The 19,348-nt window shown below is 41.0% G+C and overlaps 1 protein-coding gene across 1 annotated transcript; it reads right to left on the bottom strand.

Moving 5' to 3' along the window:
* Positions 1-3,601: 3,601 nt before the first annotated feature.
* On the bottom strand, positions 3,602-19,137 carry MYLIP (myosin regulatory light chain interacting protein). The gene is made up of 7 exons (XM_085051820.1): positions 19,000-19,137; positions 17,782-17,972; positions 8,597-8,782; positions 7,674-7,871; positions 7,171-7,335; positions 5,305-5,725; positions 3,602-4,967 (listed from the first exon to the last, which is right to left on the bottom strand). Exons 1-7 carry the CDS (start codon positions 19,084-19,086, stop codon positions 4,878-4,880), a joined length of 1,338 nt encoding a protein of 445 aa, XP_084907946.1. The 5' UTR covers positions 19,087-19,137; the 3' UTR covers positions 3,602-4,877.
* Between the last annotated feature and the right edge of the window lie 211 nt (positions 19,138-19,348).

The raw sequence follows: 19,348 nt of genomic DNA, 5'->3' as shown, positions 1-19,348 counted from the left end.
AGCAAATAGTGGACATGCTAAAGGAGATCACTCAGGAGAGGGTCAAAGTGAAGGCAGAGAAAGGTGTCAGCTTTCAAGATCAGATTGATTCCCTCACTCACCCCAGCCTCAAAGCAGCTGAAATGACTTCTGCCTTTATTTGATGAGAAATCAGCAAGTGACCTGTTGTTAAGCTCTGGGTATGGTCTGTTTGCTTGACTTTTTTCTTTCAGGAACTTGGCACACACATGAGTGCTTTGAAAATTCGCCACTGGCCAGTCCTCACAAGTCCCCTATCCTGGCAGGAACCAGAGGTCATGCTGAGCCCTGCTCACCATCCCTGAGCACCCAGAAGCACCAGCTCCATTCACTCTTTTGGATCCCTTGTGTCCCACTCTCACTTGGAGGGAGTTTCCAGAGTCATCACAATTTGTGTTTTCCTACTACTGCACCGACCAGTGACTCCTTTAGCTGGGGCTCTGAGAGTCCCTCCTCAACATTCCTCCAGGTTCCTCTTCCTAGCTCACACTGTCCTTTGCAGTAGACTAGAAGGAGACTAGACTTGCAGACAAGAAGGTTTGGCTGGGCCTGTCTGGAGAGTGCTCCAGTGGGAGTTTCCCATTGGAATTACTGGTTTGGCAGTGGCTTGCCTACCCCAGCATACCTCATCTCCTGCCTGGCCTTCTCCTGCCTCTCCTAGTCTTCATCCCACCCAGCCTTTCATGCTAAGGGTCAGTGGTGCTCCTGCCAGGCCACCTATCCCAGGGGAAGGCACAGCCCTGTACCCTATAGCAAGAGCCCCCACCCTGGCATCCTCCAGTAAAACTGCATTTAGGCCCTGCCTTGGAAAGTCTGCCTTTCTTCTAGCAGTGTAACTCAGTTGTGGGGTTTTTCCCCTCTGCAATTTTACTTTTTAAACCCATTTGTCAGTTGCTACTTTCTGTTTTAACAGGCTCTAGCTGGCTGAATCTGCGGGCCTAAAGTGATTGAAGCATTTGCCTGGCACTACACCATTCCTTCACTGAAAATGGTGGTGGAGGTGATTCCAGAAGGATGTTTGACCAGGCATTACTGAAGCTAAAATTTGTCAATTCATAATTTTAACACTCCATGGAGTTTGTTGTTCAAAAGCGTACACAGGAAATCTGAGCTGTTATTTTCCCTGTCTTTGATCAAGATGCCAGTGTGCTGATGTGAAGTGAAACAGCGTAGGCTGACAGATGAGAATTTTCCCCCAAGGGCATTCTCCTAGGAAGGCAACGCTGCTGATTTAGCAAGGAAATAAATCTCAACATGTATGAGTGCTGCTGTGTACATGCTTTTATGGCACTTGGGGAAGAAATCAAAATAATTAAAAAATACAGAAACCTTCTTTGCACATCTCTTTAGCGTTTGAACATTTGTATGTACTTGCAATGAGCAACTATGTGCTAGAGGATGGAGCTGTGCCTTTATAAGAGCTGTAGCTTGGAACATCTCACTATGCTGCCTTTGGAGGCCCTTGCTGACTGAGCTCTCCATGAACAGAGACCTTGGTGCAGCAAGGGGAGGATGAAAGTCAGGGAGATACCAGTGGAAGTCTGGGACCTCACAGCCCTGTCTTATTTATAGATAACACTCCAGGGTAATTACTTTAGTAGAATCTGTCTTCTCCAGTTCTCCTGCATGTAACCCTGTCCCCACAGGGCTGCTTCTGAATGCTGTTCTACCCTCAGGAGGTGCACATGACTAGCAGGGCTCTGGCTGTTGAATTGACCCAGCAAGTCCTGTTGCCTCTGAAGATGAGTTTTTCCCATTTAGGTAGCTGTGGCAGCAATTTGAGACTATATCCCTTTAAAGTGACATTGCACACACCCAATGGGATTGCAGCAGCTGCACTGCAATTCTGAAGATAAATGAAAACTGAATTTTCGGGGAGTTTTCTTGCCACGTTGTCCCAGCTTTGGGTAGTAGGTATCAGTACAGGAGCTGACTGAGGTGTGAGAGGCGCCAAACGAAGCTTTGTGATCAATCCCCCTGCTCCTGAGAAAGAAGTGTAAAGGACACAAACTCCAGTTGTTCCCAGAAACTGTGCTGTTGTTTTCTGGTTTGGGATTTTGGGGTTTTCCCCCATGCCATCCATTACAACATTCAAAGCATCTTAACAGAAAGAACAGCACTTCAGCAAACAAGACCTGACTTTTTCTGCAGTATGACTAAATGCCATGTGTAGTTCAAGATTTCCTATCCTTTTTTACACTCTTCACAGCACTCAGCAGCTCACATGGACCAGACACAGTTACTTCTTGTAATAAAGTGTACTTAACCTACAAACATTGAGCAACACGTCACAGCACTGTTGGATGGTTAAGCAAAACTTTCCTAGCAGAGCATGAGCAACTACATTTCAAATAATGCTTCGGGAGTAAGAGGTCTGCAAACAAAATTCCTCCGTTGTTTTACATCCTATTTCTTCTTACATATAAACCAAGTGAGGCTTTTATGGTGATTTACGACACTCAGGAGATGAGCTGCTGCTCAATTCTCAGAACAGGTAACAGCATTTAATTAAACCCCCCCCAAAATGACACTGACTGGGGACCTCCCTTAACTACCTAAGTCCATCAGCCTTCACTTGCGCTGCACACACTGCTTTGCCAATACAGAACCAGGCTCCCAGCAGCTTCAGGCAGAACCTGCACCAAGCCAGGCTCCTGCCTGGACTGAGACCTCACAGCTTGTGCCTGGTACCCTTCAGCTTTTCAACATTGAACAGGGTATGTTTACATAAGTCATAGGCTTTGTCCAAATTCCTACCTTGATTTAATTTCTTACTACTAGAATTATTTTTATTAGTGAGGTCTAATTACACAGTCAATTTAATTACAAGGACCTAGAGTTCATGCTTGCCTATTTTAGCAGCTTGATCATGTTGCATGCTTTAAATCAGATCTCTGTATTAACACCTATTTATATTAATTTACAATCCATTTCAGCCAGCTGACATAAGATAATGGATTAGATGTTACTAATAAAATTGGGTTGTAATCTTGGGAAGCAAGGAAGCTTTGCTCAAGCACAGTGAGCAAACCTGGTGTGCTGGTCCAGGAGCTGGATACAGTCATCTCTGAGCACACTTGTGCACCCACTCCTTCCCTGTCACGGCAGAGCATAGCCCTGGAAGTGTTCAAGCACCCATCTCTTCAATAATGTGAAAGGAAAATTTTAATTTAGCAAGTCTGAATAGCTCCAATAAAAAAAAGGCACCAACACATCTGTAATTAAGAACTTGCTAGACAGGACTGCTGAAACTCCAACTCTCTACTCTCAGGCTGCATTCTTTCCTTTCTCTTATTCCCCTGGAATATACTCCATAGATTTGAGGCAATTGACTGTAGAAAATGTTCTTCATGAAGTCACTTCTGAAGACTAGGTTACCGTTTGAATATGTCAGCTGTTTTAAAGTTCACTGCCTGAACAAATGTCAAGTTTTCTTCCCTCCTTTGCATGCACTTGAGAAAACCTCATTACCTCAAATATGACAAAATATTCAAGGCTGTAATCATGAAAATACTTTATGTTTTCAGTTCAGTAGTGCCTCAGATGAATTTCGTAACAAAATCAGTCTTAGCAATAACGCAAAGATTTTTAAAGTCCTTTATTAATCTGAATATAAAAAGACAGAAGCTGCCTACAATATAGGACAAAGCTCTTGCTTCATGAAGAAACAAAATTTTCTTTACAAAGTGAAAAAATAAATACCCTCTTAGAGTAAGGTTTATATGCTAATGTGTCATAAAAAAGTAGAGTTTTAATATTTTGACAAAATGTCTGTGCAAAGAAACAGATGCATAAACACACATTACTGCTACATTAAGGCAATATGAAAAGTATAGTCAGAAAATTTCAGTAAAGTGACAGTGAACTTTTCTAGCTTTGATTAAGCCAGTATTGCACCCAAACATGGTCTCCAGTTCCCTCTGTACCCTGGAGAAGACACTAGGAAACCAGAGCCCAAAATGCCCAAGTAGGGGTTGGAAATTAAAAACATTTTATTGGGTAGGGCATTTCCTGCTAAAGATGCTAACTGAAGAAAGCATTTAAAATTATGCACAACCCTTAAAAGATTAATTGTAAATGTTTAATGGTTTAAAATCTCCAAAAATAAGCCAACTTGAATGGCAGCTCCCAAGACCACCAGCCAAAAGTTGGCTGTGAGAAAGTTGGGAGTACTCTGCCCACTGAGAGCTGTGAATGAAGTCCCATAGCAGTGCTTCCACAGGACACTGTCAACCACAAGACTTTCCTCACCCAACCTCAACACCTGAAGATTAACAGTCTTGTCCTTCCTTTCCAAAGCTATTCTCTCAGAATTCTTTTCTATTTAACAGAATTGAGTTAAGCACAGCTGCTTGGTGAAGCCTTGTAACTTCAAGTTTAAGAACTAATTTTTTAAAGAATTCCCTCCTCTTTAAAGCAGTTTACTAAAAGCAGAAGCTATGAGCCTTACTAAACTGGTATGTGTAAAAGCTAGTCTTACTATTAAAATAAATGGTGCAACTGTACTAAAAAGAATATAGAGCATGTAAAACAAAAGGCTGCATTGCTTTCGCCAGGTACATCTGCATGTGTACACCACATTTCTCCAGGGTTACTGAGCTTTGTGGCAACACTGCCGTGCTACAAACTTACGGATCAATCTTTTAAGTAACATAAATCAATTACACTTCTACTCTCAGATGATGTCCCAAACCATTTTGGACATGCTGAACAAAGAATATTTATGTTAAAAAATGCAGTATGTTTTGCTTTTGATCGTGGTTAGGTGCCAGAGTGATTGCCTTCTTCACAATCAATGGTTGCATTTCTTATTAGTGCAGTTTAAACAGTACATGATGGGTTTAAAGTGTGTATGTAGATCATATCACAGTCAGATTGAGAAGACTGGTGTGGGTTGGCAAGTACACATGCTGGACATGCTCCACACGAGATCTGCAGACAGGACACGACTGGAAAGGAAAAACATTGGGAAATTAGTTTACTTTGTAGTTTTGAGAGTGTCTGCACTTCCTGCAGACTTCACATATACAACAACAGAGCACTTTTTCCATCATCCCATATTTAAGACAGGGTATGGTGAGAAGCATGCAGCACATTCTTAGCCTCACCAGAAACTGAGTTAGCACATCTTCCAGACAGAATGCTCTTGGAAATCACCACAAACAAAATTTTAGAAGTTTTACTAGAACAGCAACACAAACGTATTAATCCATGTCCAATAAATATACAAAAACCCAAACCTTCCACACGACTTGGTAACTCATAACTTAATGGCATTGCATTTACCTGTAACTGGGAAGCACAGGACTTGCAGCAAACTGTGTGGCCACAGGGACAAAAGGTTGAATTTATCTCTTCTTCACAACACACCATACAAAGCATGGACTCCTTTAGCTTCCGCAACTTCTCTTGCAGGGCTTTTGTTTGCTGGCAGCTGAGACCCTCACAGTTGTCACAGTTCATGCTGCTTTCTGAAGACTTAAGGGGGGAACTTGGTGGGGTTTGATCACTTCTTGAAACAAGATCCACAATGCCAGCATTATAAAGAGCTCGCCTTGCATGATCATAAACTTCTTTTGATGTTCTTTTAATGTCAAAGACGTATTTTTTGCCAAGATTAATGTTTTCATTCAGAAATAGAGATGCCAGGTGACCCTTTAAGTCTCGACTATACTGCATCATGACAGCACTGGTGACAGTGTCACACCTATAAAGCAATAGGACAAATGCAAACTTGATTACTTAATACCAATAAACCCATGCCTACAGTAATTTGTTCCCAAGGTTGAAGTAACAGCACTGAAATTAAAGCAATTAAAACAATCTGAGGTAGTATTTAAACTCTTGAACAATCTTTGCATGGCAACTGTACTTTGAAAAGTGTAAAATGGAAAGTGACAATTACTTTGCATCTTCAAAATGTGAAGTGTCTGGTAAAATGAAATCAGCCTATGGAAGGGACTTAAGGAATTATGCTAACAAACAGCAAACACTTGCTTAATCCACAGTTCAGCTTGGCAACACCTCCTTGCATGGCATTTCCAAACACTGCCTAGAAGAATTCCAGCAGAGTCTTTGGCTCTCAATTTTTATCACAGAATCAAATAATATTTTTACCCCAATGTCCACCCAGGAGTTTATATAGCAGTATTGTGTCATTCTAAAGGGAACCAGTGTGAATGCAGTGTAGAGCATTAAGGCATTTGTATTTGCCACTGAGGATTTCAGCTACCCTAACCATGCCTGTCACACATTTCAGTAATACAGTTGAATCTGCACAAGCCTATTAAGGCATATCACTTCTCTAGGCAACACAGGAGAGAAAACAGAAACACAGAACATAAGGACTACAGCCTCACAGGGCCTAAGGTCCAAGATCTAAGCTTATGGCCAAATGCTGCTGCCAAACTAAAATTCTGCTTAAATTAAAAATCAGAAACAAGGGATAGCAAGGGATAGCAGAAGTTACAAGCAGAGACACAGATCAAAAAGTAATTGAAACTGGTATGTGGTAGTTAATTTTAACAAAACACCACTAAGTGTGTTTGACAGCTACTTCTACTGATCAGTGCTGGACATCACAGTAGGAATGAAAGGGGGTTGAAAAATTGCCCACCAACAAATGAGTATAGCACCCCTACCTCAAAGAACAACAGGATAAAGACAATGGATATCTGTTGGCATGAAGCAAAATCCTGCGCATGTGAGCAAGGAGAGGAACTGTAAGAAGCTTTAAATATATGGGATGGGAAGGTGGCAAATTGGTAACAGGGCAATTGAAGGAGCCAAATAAAGGATCTACTACACATTCTGAATGATAGGATCTTCCCCACTGCTCTTACTCTCCTTCTTACATAGGAACAAAAAATACATGTATTGTTTGTTAAGCATCAAGGGACATAAATTTATATTCTGAAATTGTGTTATTCAGAGTGGACAAATGTTGATTACTTTTCTTGTTACTCCCACCCCACAAAATGGAAAGCAGCAAAAACCTGTTTAGCTTCTGGACTTAAGAGGAAAGGAAAGGCTGCAAAGACAATGAAATTTTGCAGAGTATTTCTGATGTGCAGTCAGACTCCTGTCTGCTTAAGCACTTAGTTCAAACACTGGAGAAGAGCAGCAGCACACAACTCTAGTGGCAATACTGACCTGTAAAATGCATGTGTCTCTGTAATTGCTCTGTAGAGTCCACTTGCTGCTCTTGTACTGATCATCTTAAACAAGAGAACCACACTATTACCAGACTCCTTGGTAACAGTCAGATACACATTCTTCCCAGACTGAGTTGCCATTTGAACAACAGGATAAGCAATCCTATAATTTAACATTAAAAAAAGAAAGGTTATTTCATTTTTAAGGATAAGGGCATTTTCCACAAACTACTACAGTGCATTTTTATCAGAAGTTACAATGATCTCTAACCATTGTCAGCAATGCCAGTTGAAGATGCTGCCTCAAAAATATATATAAAAATCAACATTATTAAGGGCACTTGTTATCTTGATTACAAGCAGATAGTGTCCCAAGACCCTACATCCCACTAGTCACTTTCAGTAATTCTCAGAGCAGTTTTATGTATTTATGTGAAAACTAGAGGCATGCTTGGTACTTCTGAAAAATTGATCATGCAAATGGTTCCAGAAAACACATACCTGTTGATTGGACTGAAGTCATCTTTACAGATAGATATGCCTTCAGGTCCAACACCAATAAGGAGTTTTTGCCCTTCACTATCTCTCACTGAGTGCCACTCTACCCCATAGCTCTCCAGTGTTGTAACAATCTGTAGAATCTGGTATTCAGCAGATGCTTGACTTAGGCCTTCTAGCTCCTTGTGCTTTGTAATAATGCTGTTGATAAAAAGATTAAGGATAGGTGAATTAACTCAAGTAACTGCTGTTACTGTCAGCAGCTTGTTTTAACGTGGGTTTTTAGATGAGCTAGTTAAACAGATTATTAAATGCTCCTGACCTGCTTTATCTGTCTATAGATTTCCAGCAATTGTGAACTGGAAATAGTTGGAAATTACCAAAACATCCTGAGAATGTCAAGGAGAAAATACTGTGCATTTGCTTAGAAATGAAAAGCTACATGTAATCAAGGCTTTCCAACTAACACTACCAGCCCCAACATATATCCCTGAGCTAGTTTTAAAAAAAAGCCCTACAGAAAACTATAACACATTGAATGTTTCCTGATATTCAGGAATTGAGTTATAAAGACATTTGGGAATTCACTTTACTTTTCAGAGTAAGGGTACGAAGCCAGATAAATTCTTTCATTCACAAGTGTAGATCTAAGACATGTTTACAAATTACTCTGCTCCAGGTACTCAAATACTTGTATTTCCCCAAGTACCACAGTTTTCACAACAACAAAACCAAAAAACCCCACCTCATAACTGAACTTAAAAATTAACTGAAATCAGAACATCAAATATTCACGTTGCATTTTGCTCTCCAAAGCTATTACTGTGGAATTACTGTTTTACTCTATAGCACTGCAATTAAATGCATAACAAAATCATCTGCTGTTGGTCCCCAAAAAGGAGACTAGATCATTATGCTCTTTTTACCTCTCCAAAATGGTAGTGGTGAGCTCTTTTGCACACAGCTCTTCATAATTGTACTTGGCAGTGTTCTGGTTATAATCTCCAAACTTCATCTGTGCCAACAATGCACTAAGTTCAATTGCATGCTCTGAAGAACACTGAAGATTACCAGCAAGAAGATCTTCCTTTATATGCAAGAAAAACATATGCCTGCAACACAATCAGAAACAGTTGCTTACATAAATTGTTACATGACATCTGTAATCAAGACATGTAACAAGTAACATCTCAGCTATGTTTGGTAATCAAGAATTTGCAGTGATGTACCAAGTAGATGAAGTCTGGCACAAGAGAAATAAAAGGGCCTCCATCCTATTCTTCACTTACTCTTAAACATGCAGCTACAACTGAAGATGACATCTAAAAGCACTACTAAAAGAAATGAGCACTTTAACATCATCAAGAACATCTCAAGAATAAGAACTGCTTTGACTCCTAAGGCCACTTAGTAATTTCAATTTAGTGAGTAAAATATCAATGAAAGATTTCAATTCCATTTCTATGTTTATATTTTTTGTTGCCATGCACAAGTTATTCTGCATTTCACAAAAGCAAATTTGGGAAGAGCAGCTCAAAACAGTATACACACTTCTGTCATGCACGAAAAGTCACACTTTCTCTACACGGTTGAAATGCCTCTGCCACTACAGCCATGGTGCTTTTGTCAGTGACGTGATTAACAGAATAGCTTGAAACACCTGAAAATGCATTGTGAAATAAAATAGAAAAACAGTTTCTGTGTAAGCATTTGTCAGACGAACCTTTGTACTTGAGACCAAGGCAGGTTTGACAGCTTGCTGAAAATTCACAAAGCTGCTCTTAATTATCTGATAGGTCATGTGACAGACAAATCAACATTTTCACCAATGTTAACAGCAGCATGTTAATAACCCCTACAGGCTACTTTAACTTCTATAGAATCATCCTTATCTTCCCTCAGGGGACACAATATAAATTTCTTACCATTTATTTTTAAGACTTAACTTATTTATGGAAACCAGATGTAGAATTATGTTTCACAGAGTTATGTATCACTGAAAAAAGATCTTTCAAAAAAATGAAGCCCAGCATCCACAGGGCATCTTGGCTTCCACAGGAATAGGACATTTACTTTTCTAAAATTAAGTAAAATCTACTTTTAAGAAAAGCTTTATTGAATCTCTCATCATTGAAGCTGAAGATGCTAGTAAGTGATGAGCTTTCCTTCCAATGGGAATTTTGGATAGTATCTTACATATATTCTGTTGTAGTATTCCATAATACCTTTGTACAACAGGGCAAATAGGACTTTTTTCAGCCCTATGAACAATTACAGAACTTGCAAAAATTTACTCTACTGGTAAATGTTGCAACTGAGAAGATACCACCCAAAAGATGCCTTATGTCTAGAACTTTTTAAATCAGGAAAAAAGAATTGGTATTATACCATAAGCTTTTCTACAATCCATTTCCTGCAACAAGCCACAGCTCCAACACTTCACTTTACAAACCATTTGTCATGCTAGAGCATCATGCTAGCTGTGATGCAAGTGCTTAATTGCATCACTCTCACGTCTAAACATCAACCTACCCCCTTCAGCAGTTCTAGAGGGTGTCTGGTGGAAGCCAGTGTTCTCACACTGTGTAGGACACAAGGTTAGGTGGCAAGAGGACCAGAAATTCAGAGTTATCTCTACTGTTAGCAGGTTATTCTTTGTTCAGGCTCTTTTTTTGAGAGAAACTCAAATCTCCGCTCCCCTCCCTTGCCCCTGTCTTGCAGCTCTTTGGGCTATCATTGCTCTTTGGGCTTGGGCCACAGAAAGGTGTATCTGTGGCCTTTTAAAATGCTTCAGTTGTACAGACTCCTTTTGGTGTTCAGTTCATAAATGCAAGGTATTTGATAAATTATTAGAACACTAGGGCTAAAATAAATTAAAATATTAGGCATTTCCGTAACTCAAATCAACATTTCATAAAATAAACAGCTTCTCATGCACTCTTGGTCCTCTGACAATACCAGAACAGGATTTCCAGTCATTTTAACTAAGTCCTAATTACAAATACAGTATTTCAAAGAAAGATCACACAGTTTTATTCTCATTAGCTGAAACACATTTACAACTACCACACCTAAATTTCTTGTATCTTCAGGGGTCTTGAGTATGACAGGACTGACTACGCAGGGTAAAGTCAAGAGTTCTCCCCTTGATGGGAAGACCTTATTGACATCTCAAGGGGAGTTGAAAACCAAAATATTGCTCCTGCACATACACATGAATTACAGAAACAGATACAGCAGATGCATGGCTTGTCACATGCCATTACTACAAAGCCAGTATTGGCATAGGAAAACAAATGAGTTTAAGGCACAATGTGAAATAGCATCACATCAGCTAATGCCCAGTAACTTCCCCTAACTGGCTCATATCACATAAGGGAAAACATCTCACAGACACTCAGCTACTTTGCATTTTTTTGATAAATGGAAGAAACAGCACATATAAAGGACAGCTATTGCAAAGTAACTAGTTATGCAAATTGTTGTCCCAACTTACACTATAAGTTATCTATTTTATTGTCAGAAAAAACAGACAAAACCCACCTGTATGTAACAGTCCATCTGCACCTAAATAACCTAAACTGCACCTATAATAGGACAGTGAATGACTTCACACTGATCTGTTAGAACAGCTACTCTGAACCAAAGTTCAGATAGCAAATTCTCTGCTATTTTCTTTTATTATTATTTTAAGTCCTTAAGTGTGTTTGATGAAGGAAATGCATATAGAAATTGAAAGACAGTGAAGGTTGCAAACATTTTATACACCTGAAAAAACAGTTTTTATTAGCCCATCCCGCTGTACTCAGAGTGCACTTCTCCAAAGTTCTATTAATACCCATTGTAAAATCACTCCCCTTCAAAGGTCCAGAACATGACACTAACCAGAATCTGATTATAAATGCAGATTTCATTTTATTTTTCTACACAAAACTAAAAGTCTTTTGAACCTTAAAGAAAAAGGCATAAGAATGTGATTTTATTGCTGAATACAGTCAAGCAAAACTAAAGCATTTAGGAGCCTTGAGGCAGTTCCTTATCTAATTCTGCAAATTCTAAAGGACCCAATAGACTGTTGGTAGAAAACCTGGTCATATCACAGATTGTATTAGTTACAATGAGGGATTTATGCAAGTTTTTGTAAATTGGATTGTGACCTAATCGATTCATACACAATCCACCGTTCCTCCTCTCTTGGGACCTTTAGATAAAATTTTAAAGCTTTTCTCACCTCTAAAGATAGTCAGATTGTACAGTAAAAAAAAATGCACATTTTTTCAAGGAATTATTTCAACACTAGAATTTTACACTTAATGGAATTTTTACCTAGCAAGTTTTAGAACAATTAACTGTTAAAACTGAAAACGGAACTGTTTAAATTCCCTAATGGTTGCATTTGCAACATTGCTGGTAGAATGTCCTAAATTTGTCCACCATGTAAGAAACAATGTTTTTGTTTCTGCATCATTCACACTTCAGTTGCATGATACATTAATATTACCTGTTATAAATGTGAGAAGTAATTCAATGCAAACAAAAGGTATGTTCCCTATTCCCTGCCTCAGCCTCAACATTCTCTTAGAACATTCTGCAGCTTTTTATACTACCCTCGTCAAAACTTAACTTTTAAATCTTCACAGAAAACAACTTTTCACAACTCTGAACTTTGCCCATCAATTGTTGTGGCTCCTAGTCATCTTAACACCTGCCAGACATGTTGGGACATTGAACAACTAGTGCAACTTTAACGACAAACAAAACTTTCCACTGCAGTCCTAGCCTGAGCTCTCTACACGTGACAGCAAGTACAAAAGACAGCCTCTATAACCCAAAATAGCCTTTCCTTCCCCTCTGAACCTCATGCTACCTAGAGATATCTGTGTATTCAATTATGGAACATTTCTTCTGAGTTTGGTAGTTAAAAACACTAGGAATACTGACTAGAGGGCAACAAATTAAGTTTGCCAAAGCTACACTTTGGCAGTCACTGCCCAGACAGATTTCTTCCTTTCCAAAATAACAAAAGGCAGTTTTGTGATTAGAACAGGATCACAGGCTTTCTCCAAGCACTAGCCACACCAGTGATTTTATATTCATTTTGCATCCTTGTTTTTGGATCCATGTTTTTAATATATTTTAAGAATTATGTGCATATAAAGCATTCGGTAAAATCAAATGCAGTGTGATTAATGCATTGCAGTTGGATATAAATAATTTGATACAAAACCCATAGAAAAATGATGTTGCAAGGTGATTTCAGCAGATGGTCCATTTCCCAAGAAAGTATAGTTACCAAACCAAAGTCACAGACCCAGATATCAATCACATCAATTGCTTTTTGCCTCCCTCAGAAGTAATTTATGCAGGCTGACAATACTGAACACTGCTACCAGACACAGACATCAGTATTTCGCTACAATGGATTTCCAAGAGGGGGCAAATCACCTAGTTAGTGTTCAGCCAAACTAACTGGCACTAACAAGTCCACAAAAAAGAAAAAAAAAAAACACTATGAAAAGTGTTGAGTACATAGAATAAAAGATTAATTTTTCTTTTGTAACTCATTGAAAACAACTATGTGCATTAGGAATCAAGGTGCTGCACTACTATTGGTAGTTTCTACTTTTTAAATCAAGGTGAGGGAAACAGAGTAAATAAGTTGCTAAAAATTTTAAGCTCTAAACTTAGCTGCCAGTGAAAGAACTGACAAAGCCCAGCCCTTTACCAAAAAGTATGTGCATATAAGTAACGATTCCTAAACTAGAAGCGTAGCCAAAAGACCTCATTCTCTTGGCCAGACTACTGGCAAGAATCTTAGCACACCTCCCAAGGAACTGCCTGCTCTCTTTGGGGTATGATTCCTTACCACAGGTTAGGCTCCTTCCTACTGTGAAGTAAATTTACTGCTCTGTAGTCTAAAGGAATCAAAATTAAGAGGCATAACTGTTCTCCCTAAAAATATGTTGATAAAGATCTCAATCTATAGAATATAATTCTGTTTTTAAAAGCAGACATAAGGCCACCCCATATGAAAAAGGAGCAAAGTTAATTGGGTTTTTTATGCACCTCAGTATCTTTGTTTTTACTTGCTCTCAGCAGAGTGGTTAAAAGGTTATCAACTGCAATTCAACTCTGATTTACAAACAGATTCAATAAACTCATCCCAGTGTCTATCACAGCAGACTTTTATTGCCTTGTAACAAATACCACATCACTGCTGCCAAGGCTACTCAATGCTAGGGATAATAGGATGGTTTTCTCATTTTCTACCTGCTACATGTGTCTGACTGCTCAATGGATTTTAACAGGCCACTCTTAATTTCAACTAAGTCATTAATACAACTGGATAACACTGCAAAAACGTGTACTTTCTAAATATCATTCAAATACTAGCAAACATCTTGCATCTTTTACCAGCCCCTAAAATAAAAATTGCCACTTTCAAGGCTAGCAAAATGCAGCTCTTTTGAATGCTTCATGATATTGAGTGGCTCGTTAGAGTTTGACATTTTAAATTGTTGTGGCTAACACATGAATTTCTGATTTTCAGTCATATTACACACGACAAGTAAGGTTGAATTTAACTTAGTGTCCACTTGTTCTCCCAGACTGCACCACTGGCCTCCTGGCGGCTCAGCAAACACTCTCCCGGTTAAAAGATGGGTGCAAGTTTCAAGACTCCTCTGGCCCACGTTTCACAAAAGCTCTCTGCCCAAAGCGGAGTTGGCTCCCGAGCCGTGCCCCAGCGCCCTGGGCAGGGGCTACTCCCGGTCACTGCCCCGACACGGCAGGACCCGCCCGGCCAACACCGCTGCCGGGCACCTCCTCCCGGCCCCACCCCCAGCCAAAAAGTCTGCTGGAAATTCCGCTTTGTGAAGTATAATTCTTTCTCTAAGCCCCAGCTCCTTACTGCAGTTCAACACGTCACAACATTTGATACATGAACCACCCACAAGTCATTCAGCAAAGAAGTGAAAAGCAGGGTTGCTTTTTTTCCCCCAACTGTTGCACAACCTATCAAAGAGATACAGAAAAAACTGAAAACGAACAAGACACAAGGCAGAGTTATGATCTCCATCTTGGACCATCACATGTGTCTTCACACAAGCAAAGACATAGCAACCCTTTTCAAGCCAATATGATTTTCCATGCTAAAGAAAACATTTAGCTATTCAAGCTCCTCTAAAGCAGCACACTGTTCCCATCTCAGACTTGTTTGTAAAACTCTGACAGCAGCATATTAAATTTGAATGACATTCTTGCACTGAAGCACTTTTATTCCATTGAAAACAATTCTAAACTATGAAATAATGTGGTGCAATTCAGTACTAGGTAGTCAAATAAACCTAGAATTTGAGATCCAATAAGGATAGAAACGAACTGCTTTTAACACTGTAAAAAAAAAAAGTGCAGTAGAAAGGTTTTTTCCATGCAAGTCTCAGATTCCCAAAGCACTTAGTGAAGGTGGTTTGTTGCCACAGTGGTCAGAGGTGCAATTATAACCTGCTCTGTCTTAGCTCTCTGTAGCTAGAAGGCTGCCTTGCATAAGAATATTAAAACTGCTGCAATCTTCCACTGGGCTGATTAAAGATAACAGAAGCAGAGTTTGATGTTCTGTTGCCAGATCAGCTTTCTCAGCATGTAGGAACCTGAATATTAAATTGCTACAAACATACACCTGAGTTTTAAACTGACCAGCAAGGCAAGGGTCTCTAATGAAGCAGAGCAACTGGGGTTAGCAAAGCTTCCCAAGCATATAGAAAAAAAACCCTGGTAATTCAGTCACAACACTCGCTATTATAATAATGATGAAGCATGCCAACAAAATTTAGAATTAGTTGCCGCTTCTCCGATTTCAAAAGCAGTCTCAACATGCATCAAATTTCTATGTACAAACAGGATCAGAGGCAGCAAGCAAAAGACTGCAAAACTTCCCCAGCATTCTTCACACACAGGAACACAAGGTAACAGCTCTGCCAGAAACACCCCATACATCAGATATGGGCACAAATACTAAAGGAAGCTAAGGATACCCATCACTGTCTTCATCACCACTTTGTACATAAAGATGAAACAAAGTGTCAGATATAACTGTGCAGCTAATCCTTGCAATTTTGTGATATACCTATTGATTTTTAAGTTTGGCAACAGGTTTACAAGATTTTCATCTTCTCCTTGGTGCTTACACACAAACTAAGTATGAACTCGCATTTATATGCATATGTAACTCCTCAGGCAGACCTGAGTCAAAAAAAGCCAATCTACTAAAACTTAGTGTCAACAATCCAGGAGAACAGACATTAACCACAGACACTGGAATTACAGGTCTGCCACATGTGGACTACTGGGCACACACAACTAAAAGGCAGTTATTACCACCTCAGCTACAACTGGTATTTGGTTTTAATGTATCTCTTCTGATGCCTGAGCCTGGATTAATTTTTAAACTGTTTGTTAAAATTACTAGTTTCAGAACAGTCTTAATACATAAAAGAAAGCTTGCCCCACCTACATCCTTTTAAATCATCTTTACAGTGGAGAAATACTTGCTGCTTTGATGTAGGTGTAAAAGCTCTGTTACATTTTAGCTAAACAAGCCGGTCTTTGAGGCACATGGGGCATGTTTCACCAGTTCAACCTCTCTATTAACTTCCACCTCCTGCCAAGTCTTGCACTGACAGTGTTGAAGGCAGGAACACAGACATCTGCAAAAACCTTGTAAAGCTGAACAAGCATTCATCAATGATAGCACAAAAATGCCACTTTTTCACCCTGATTTGTTTTGTGATTGGAGACACATACAACATGCTCAGGGGAATGTCTTCTGCCTCATCAGGTATGAAATTGTGTGGCTCCTTTTGTTCTACATAAATTCCCTTTGTTATTCAGTTTTACACTTAGTGAAAACATTTAAATAAGAGGTTAAGTTTCTTTAAGGAAAAATAGTTCAAATATGCCATGAATAAAAGAATTTATTTCCTAAATAAAGGTATATCAAATCTGGAATTCTGTTTGAATGCATTTGCCTAACTGGACCTATTAACCAGGACAACCATGGTTTACCACCACAGCATTCTGAAAACTTCAACCATTTTGATAAGCTGGGACCACTGCTCCCCAAAAGCACCACTTCTACTAATTAGATTTTTTTAAAAAATCCAATACATGCATGCATCCTAACTCAAAACCTTTTTTCCTATGAAATAAACACCAAATCAGACTGTCAGCCTATGACCAAGTTCTTTAGACATTCTGTGCAGAACGACTGTGTTGTATCCATGGTCTTAATTCTGAAAATACTAAGTCAAGGATTCTGAGAGTACCAAGTTTAGGTGAGTAGTGAAAACGGGTTCTGACATTATCATATAGACACCAGATTTCAACTGGCCCCATTTATATTAACTGTACTATCCAAAACTAACAGGAAAAAGTAGCTGGAAGGTCAGCATTAAATACATATGTGCACAGCATTCTTTAAAGATAATTCAGTTGCAATTCATGTGGTAATCAAACTCAAGGAGTACAAACAAGTGCTCCCTACTGATCTTAGACGACTATTTCTTCTGATTTAATAACAGCATACCAATTTGGTTAAGTGGACTGGCCACAGAAGCAGCAACACAGCTGTTTCTTTTGTAGCCTCTAAGGGCCTGTAGCTATATGAAAGTTACTGTAACATAATACCAGACAAAAAGGAATTCAGCAAGTTTTGCACTGTGGAAGGAATTGTTTCCTGCCTTTCTGTACTAGTGGTTCAGAATGACCTAGAGTAACACCACAGAACAGAGGTTACTATCGGACACACAAATACCATATAAAAAGTTTGTTACTGGTATCTTAGTCTCTTCCAGTTCCAGCACTAAGTGCTCACAAAATTCCCCACGCTTATTACTTACTGGAAGCTACACAAAACGTAATGTTGCCAATTTAATTTTTTTTCTTCTAAAAAAAGTTATATTAAACTTGAAAAACATTAAGCTTTTGAAACTACATAGAAAAGTCAAGCAAAATTACCATAAGATAAAAGAAACAGTGTGCAATCACTTTTGCAAGTTACAGAAATTGAAAACAAAGTATTTAATTAAATGTACTTTCAACTATGTTTACTTACCTTGTCTGTTCCTGTAAGATAAGATGTGGCTCAACAAAAAACTTGACTCTCAATTTCAATCGATAAGGGGCTAAACCATCCATCTGCTGAGAGATCCTGTTCCTCAAATTCAGCCATAGATTCTCCCCTTTGCTGCCAGTGAACTGCAGTCCGAAATAATCAACTTCTATAATCCCCAACCTTCTGCAAACCTGAAAGAACGGGGTTCTTCACAATCAGGCTACACCATGACAATGAAAAGTAACATCTGCAGTGCTCTTTCAGACCGCTCACTTAAAGCAGACACACAAAAAATCCTACTGTCGGCACCTTCATACAAAGGCTTAATTACTTGAATTTTAGGTTGCATACAAAACAGCACAGAGAAAAACACTACGCATGAACTAGGAATTTCTCCACTCGCAAAAAAGCACATGGGCTTCCACGGTCAAATTTCACCCCCAGGACAGGCACGTCGGAGGGTCAGCGGATTTTCCCAAGAGGAGAATACCTGCTGTTCAACATCACACTCAGTCGCACTTTCTGGACAAGGAGAAGTAAGAAAGTACAGCCACCCACAAGTTTTTTTGAGGTGCTACCAGCAGACCGGACTGCAGCGTCCGTCTCTGCCCAGCATCCCCTCGGCAGCCACCACAGCCACCCCGAGGCAGTGGTGACGGAAAGGCGAGAAGGCACCTGGACAGCAGGTCCAACCCGCTCGGCCCCGTATGCAGAGGGCAGGATGCAGTGGGTGCTACATCTCCCACCTCTGGTCCCACTCGTGTCCCTTCCCGGCGACAGTTCCAGCGGGATTCAGCGGCGAGGCCCGAGCCTGCAATCCCCAGGGCAGAGGGGCCGGAGAGCCCCGAGGCGGGGGATACAGCACCCTCGGCATCCAATATGGAGAAGGGGTTGGGGGAAAAAAAAACCCAGGAAAATAAAATAAACAAAACCACAACACCATAAGGGAAGCGGGGCGACTGCGGGGCGACTGCGGCGCTCCCCGCCCCCACCGCCAGCGCCTCGGCCGCCCCCGCACGGCCCAGCCCCGCGCCACCGCCGCCCCTCGCCTGGCGTCCGGGCCCCGCCGCGGGGAGAGGGCGGCGGGCAGCCGGGGAGAGCCGCGCGGCTGCAGAGCACCAGCGCTCGGCGCTGCCCCGTGCTCACCGCTACGCCCCTCACGGCCCCCGCCCCGAGCTCTGGCGCCCGGCGGGAGGGCGGCGGGGAGAAGCGCCTCACCTGGTTGAGGCAGTCCTCGCCGTTGGCTTTCGCCTCTACCTCCACCTCCATCACCACCGCGTCCGGCCTGGTCACATAGCACAGCATGGCTGGGGACAGCCAGCGCCGCCGCCCGGAGCGGCCGCCGCCGCTGTCGCTGTCGCCACGGGCTGAGCCCCGCCCGCTGCCGCCCGCTGCCGCCCGCTGCCGCCCGCTGCCGCCCGCTGCCGCCCGCTGCCGCCCGCTGCCGCCCGCTGCCGCACAGGTCCAACACCCGTCCCGCGCCCCTAGCCGCCTGCGCGCCCCCTGCGCCGCTCCCTCCTTATGTAGCCTCCGCAGCCCCGCCCCGCCCGGGTCCGCACCTGCGGAC

This window comes from Lichenostomus cassidix, chromosome 2 (assembly GCF_008360975.1).
Source record: "Lichenostomus cassidix isolate B80296 chromosome 2, HeHo_3.0, whole genome shotgun sequence".
Lineage (NCBI taxonomy): Eukaryota > Metazoa > Chordata > Aves > Passeriformes > Meliphagidae > Lichenostomus > Lichenostomus cassidix.
Note: the sequence above shows the minus strand (reverse complement) of the source record. Positions and strands in the feature narration are given on the sequence as shown.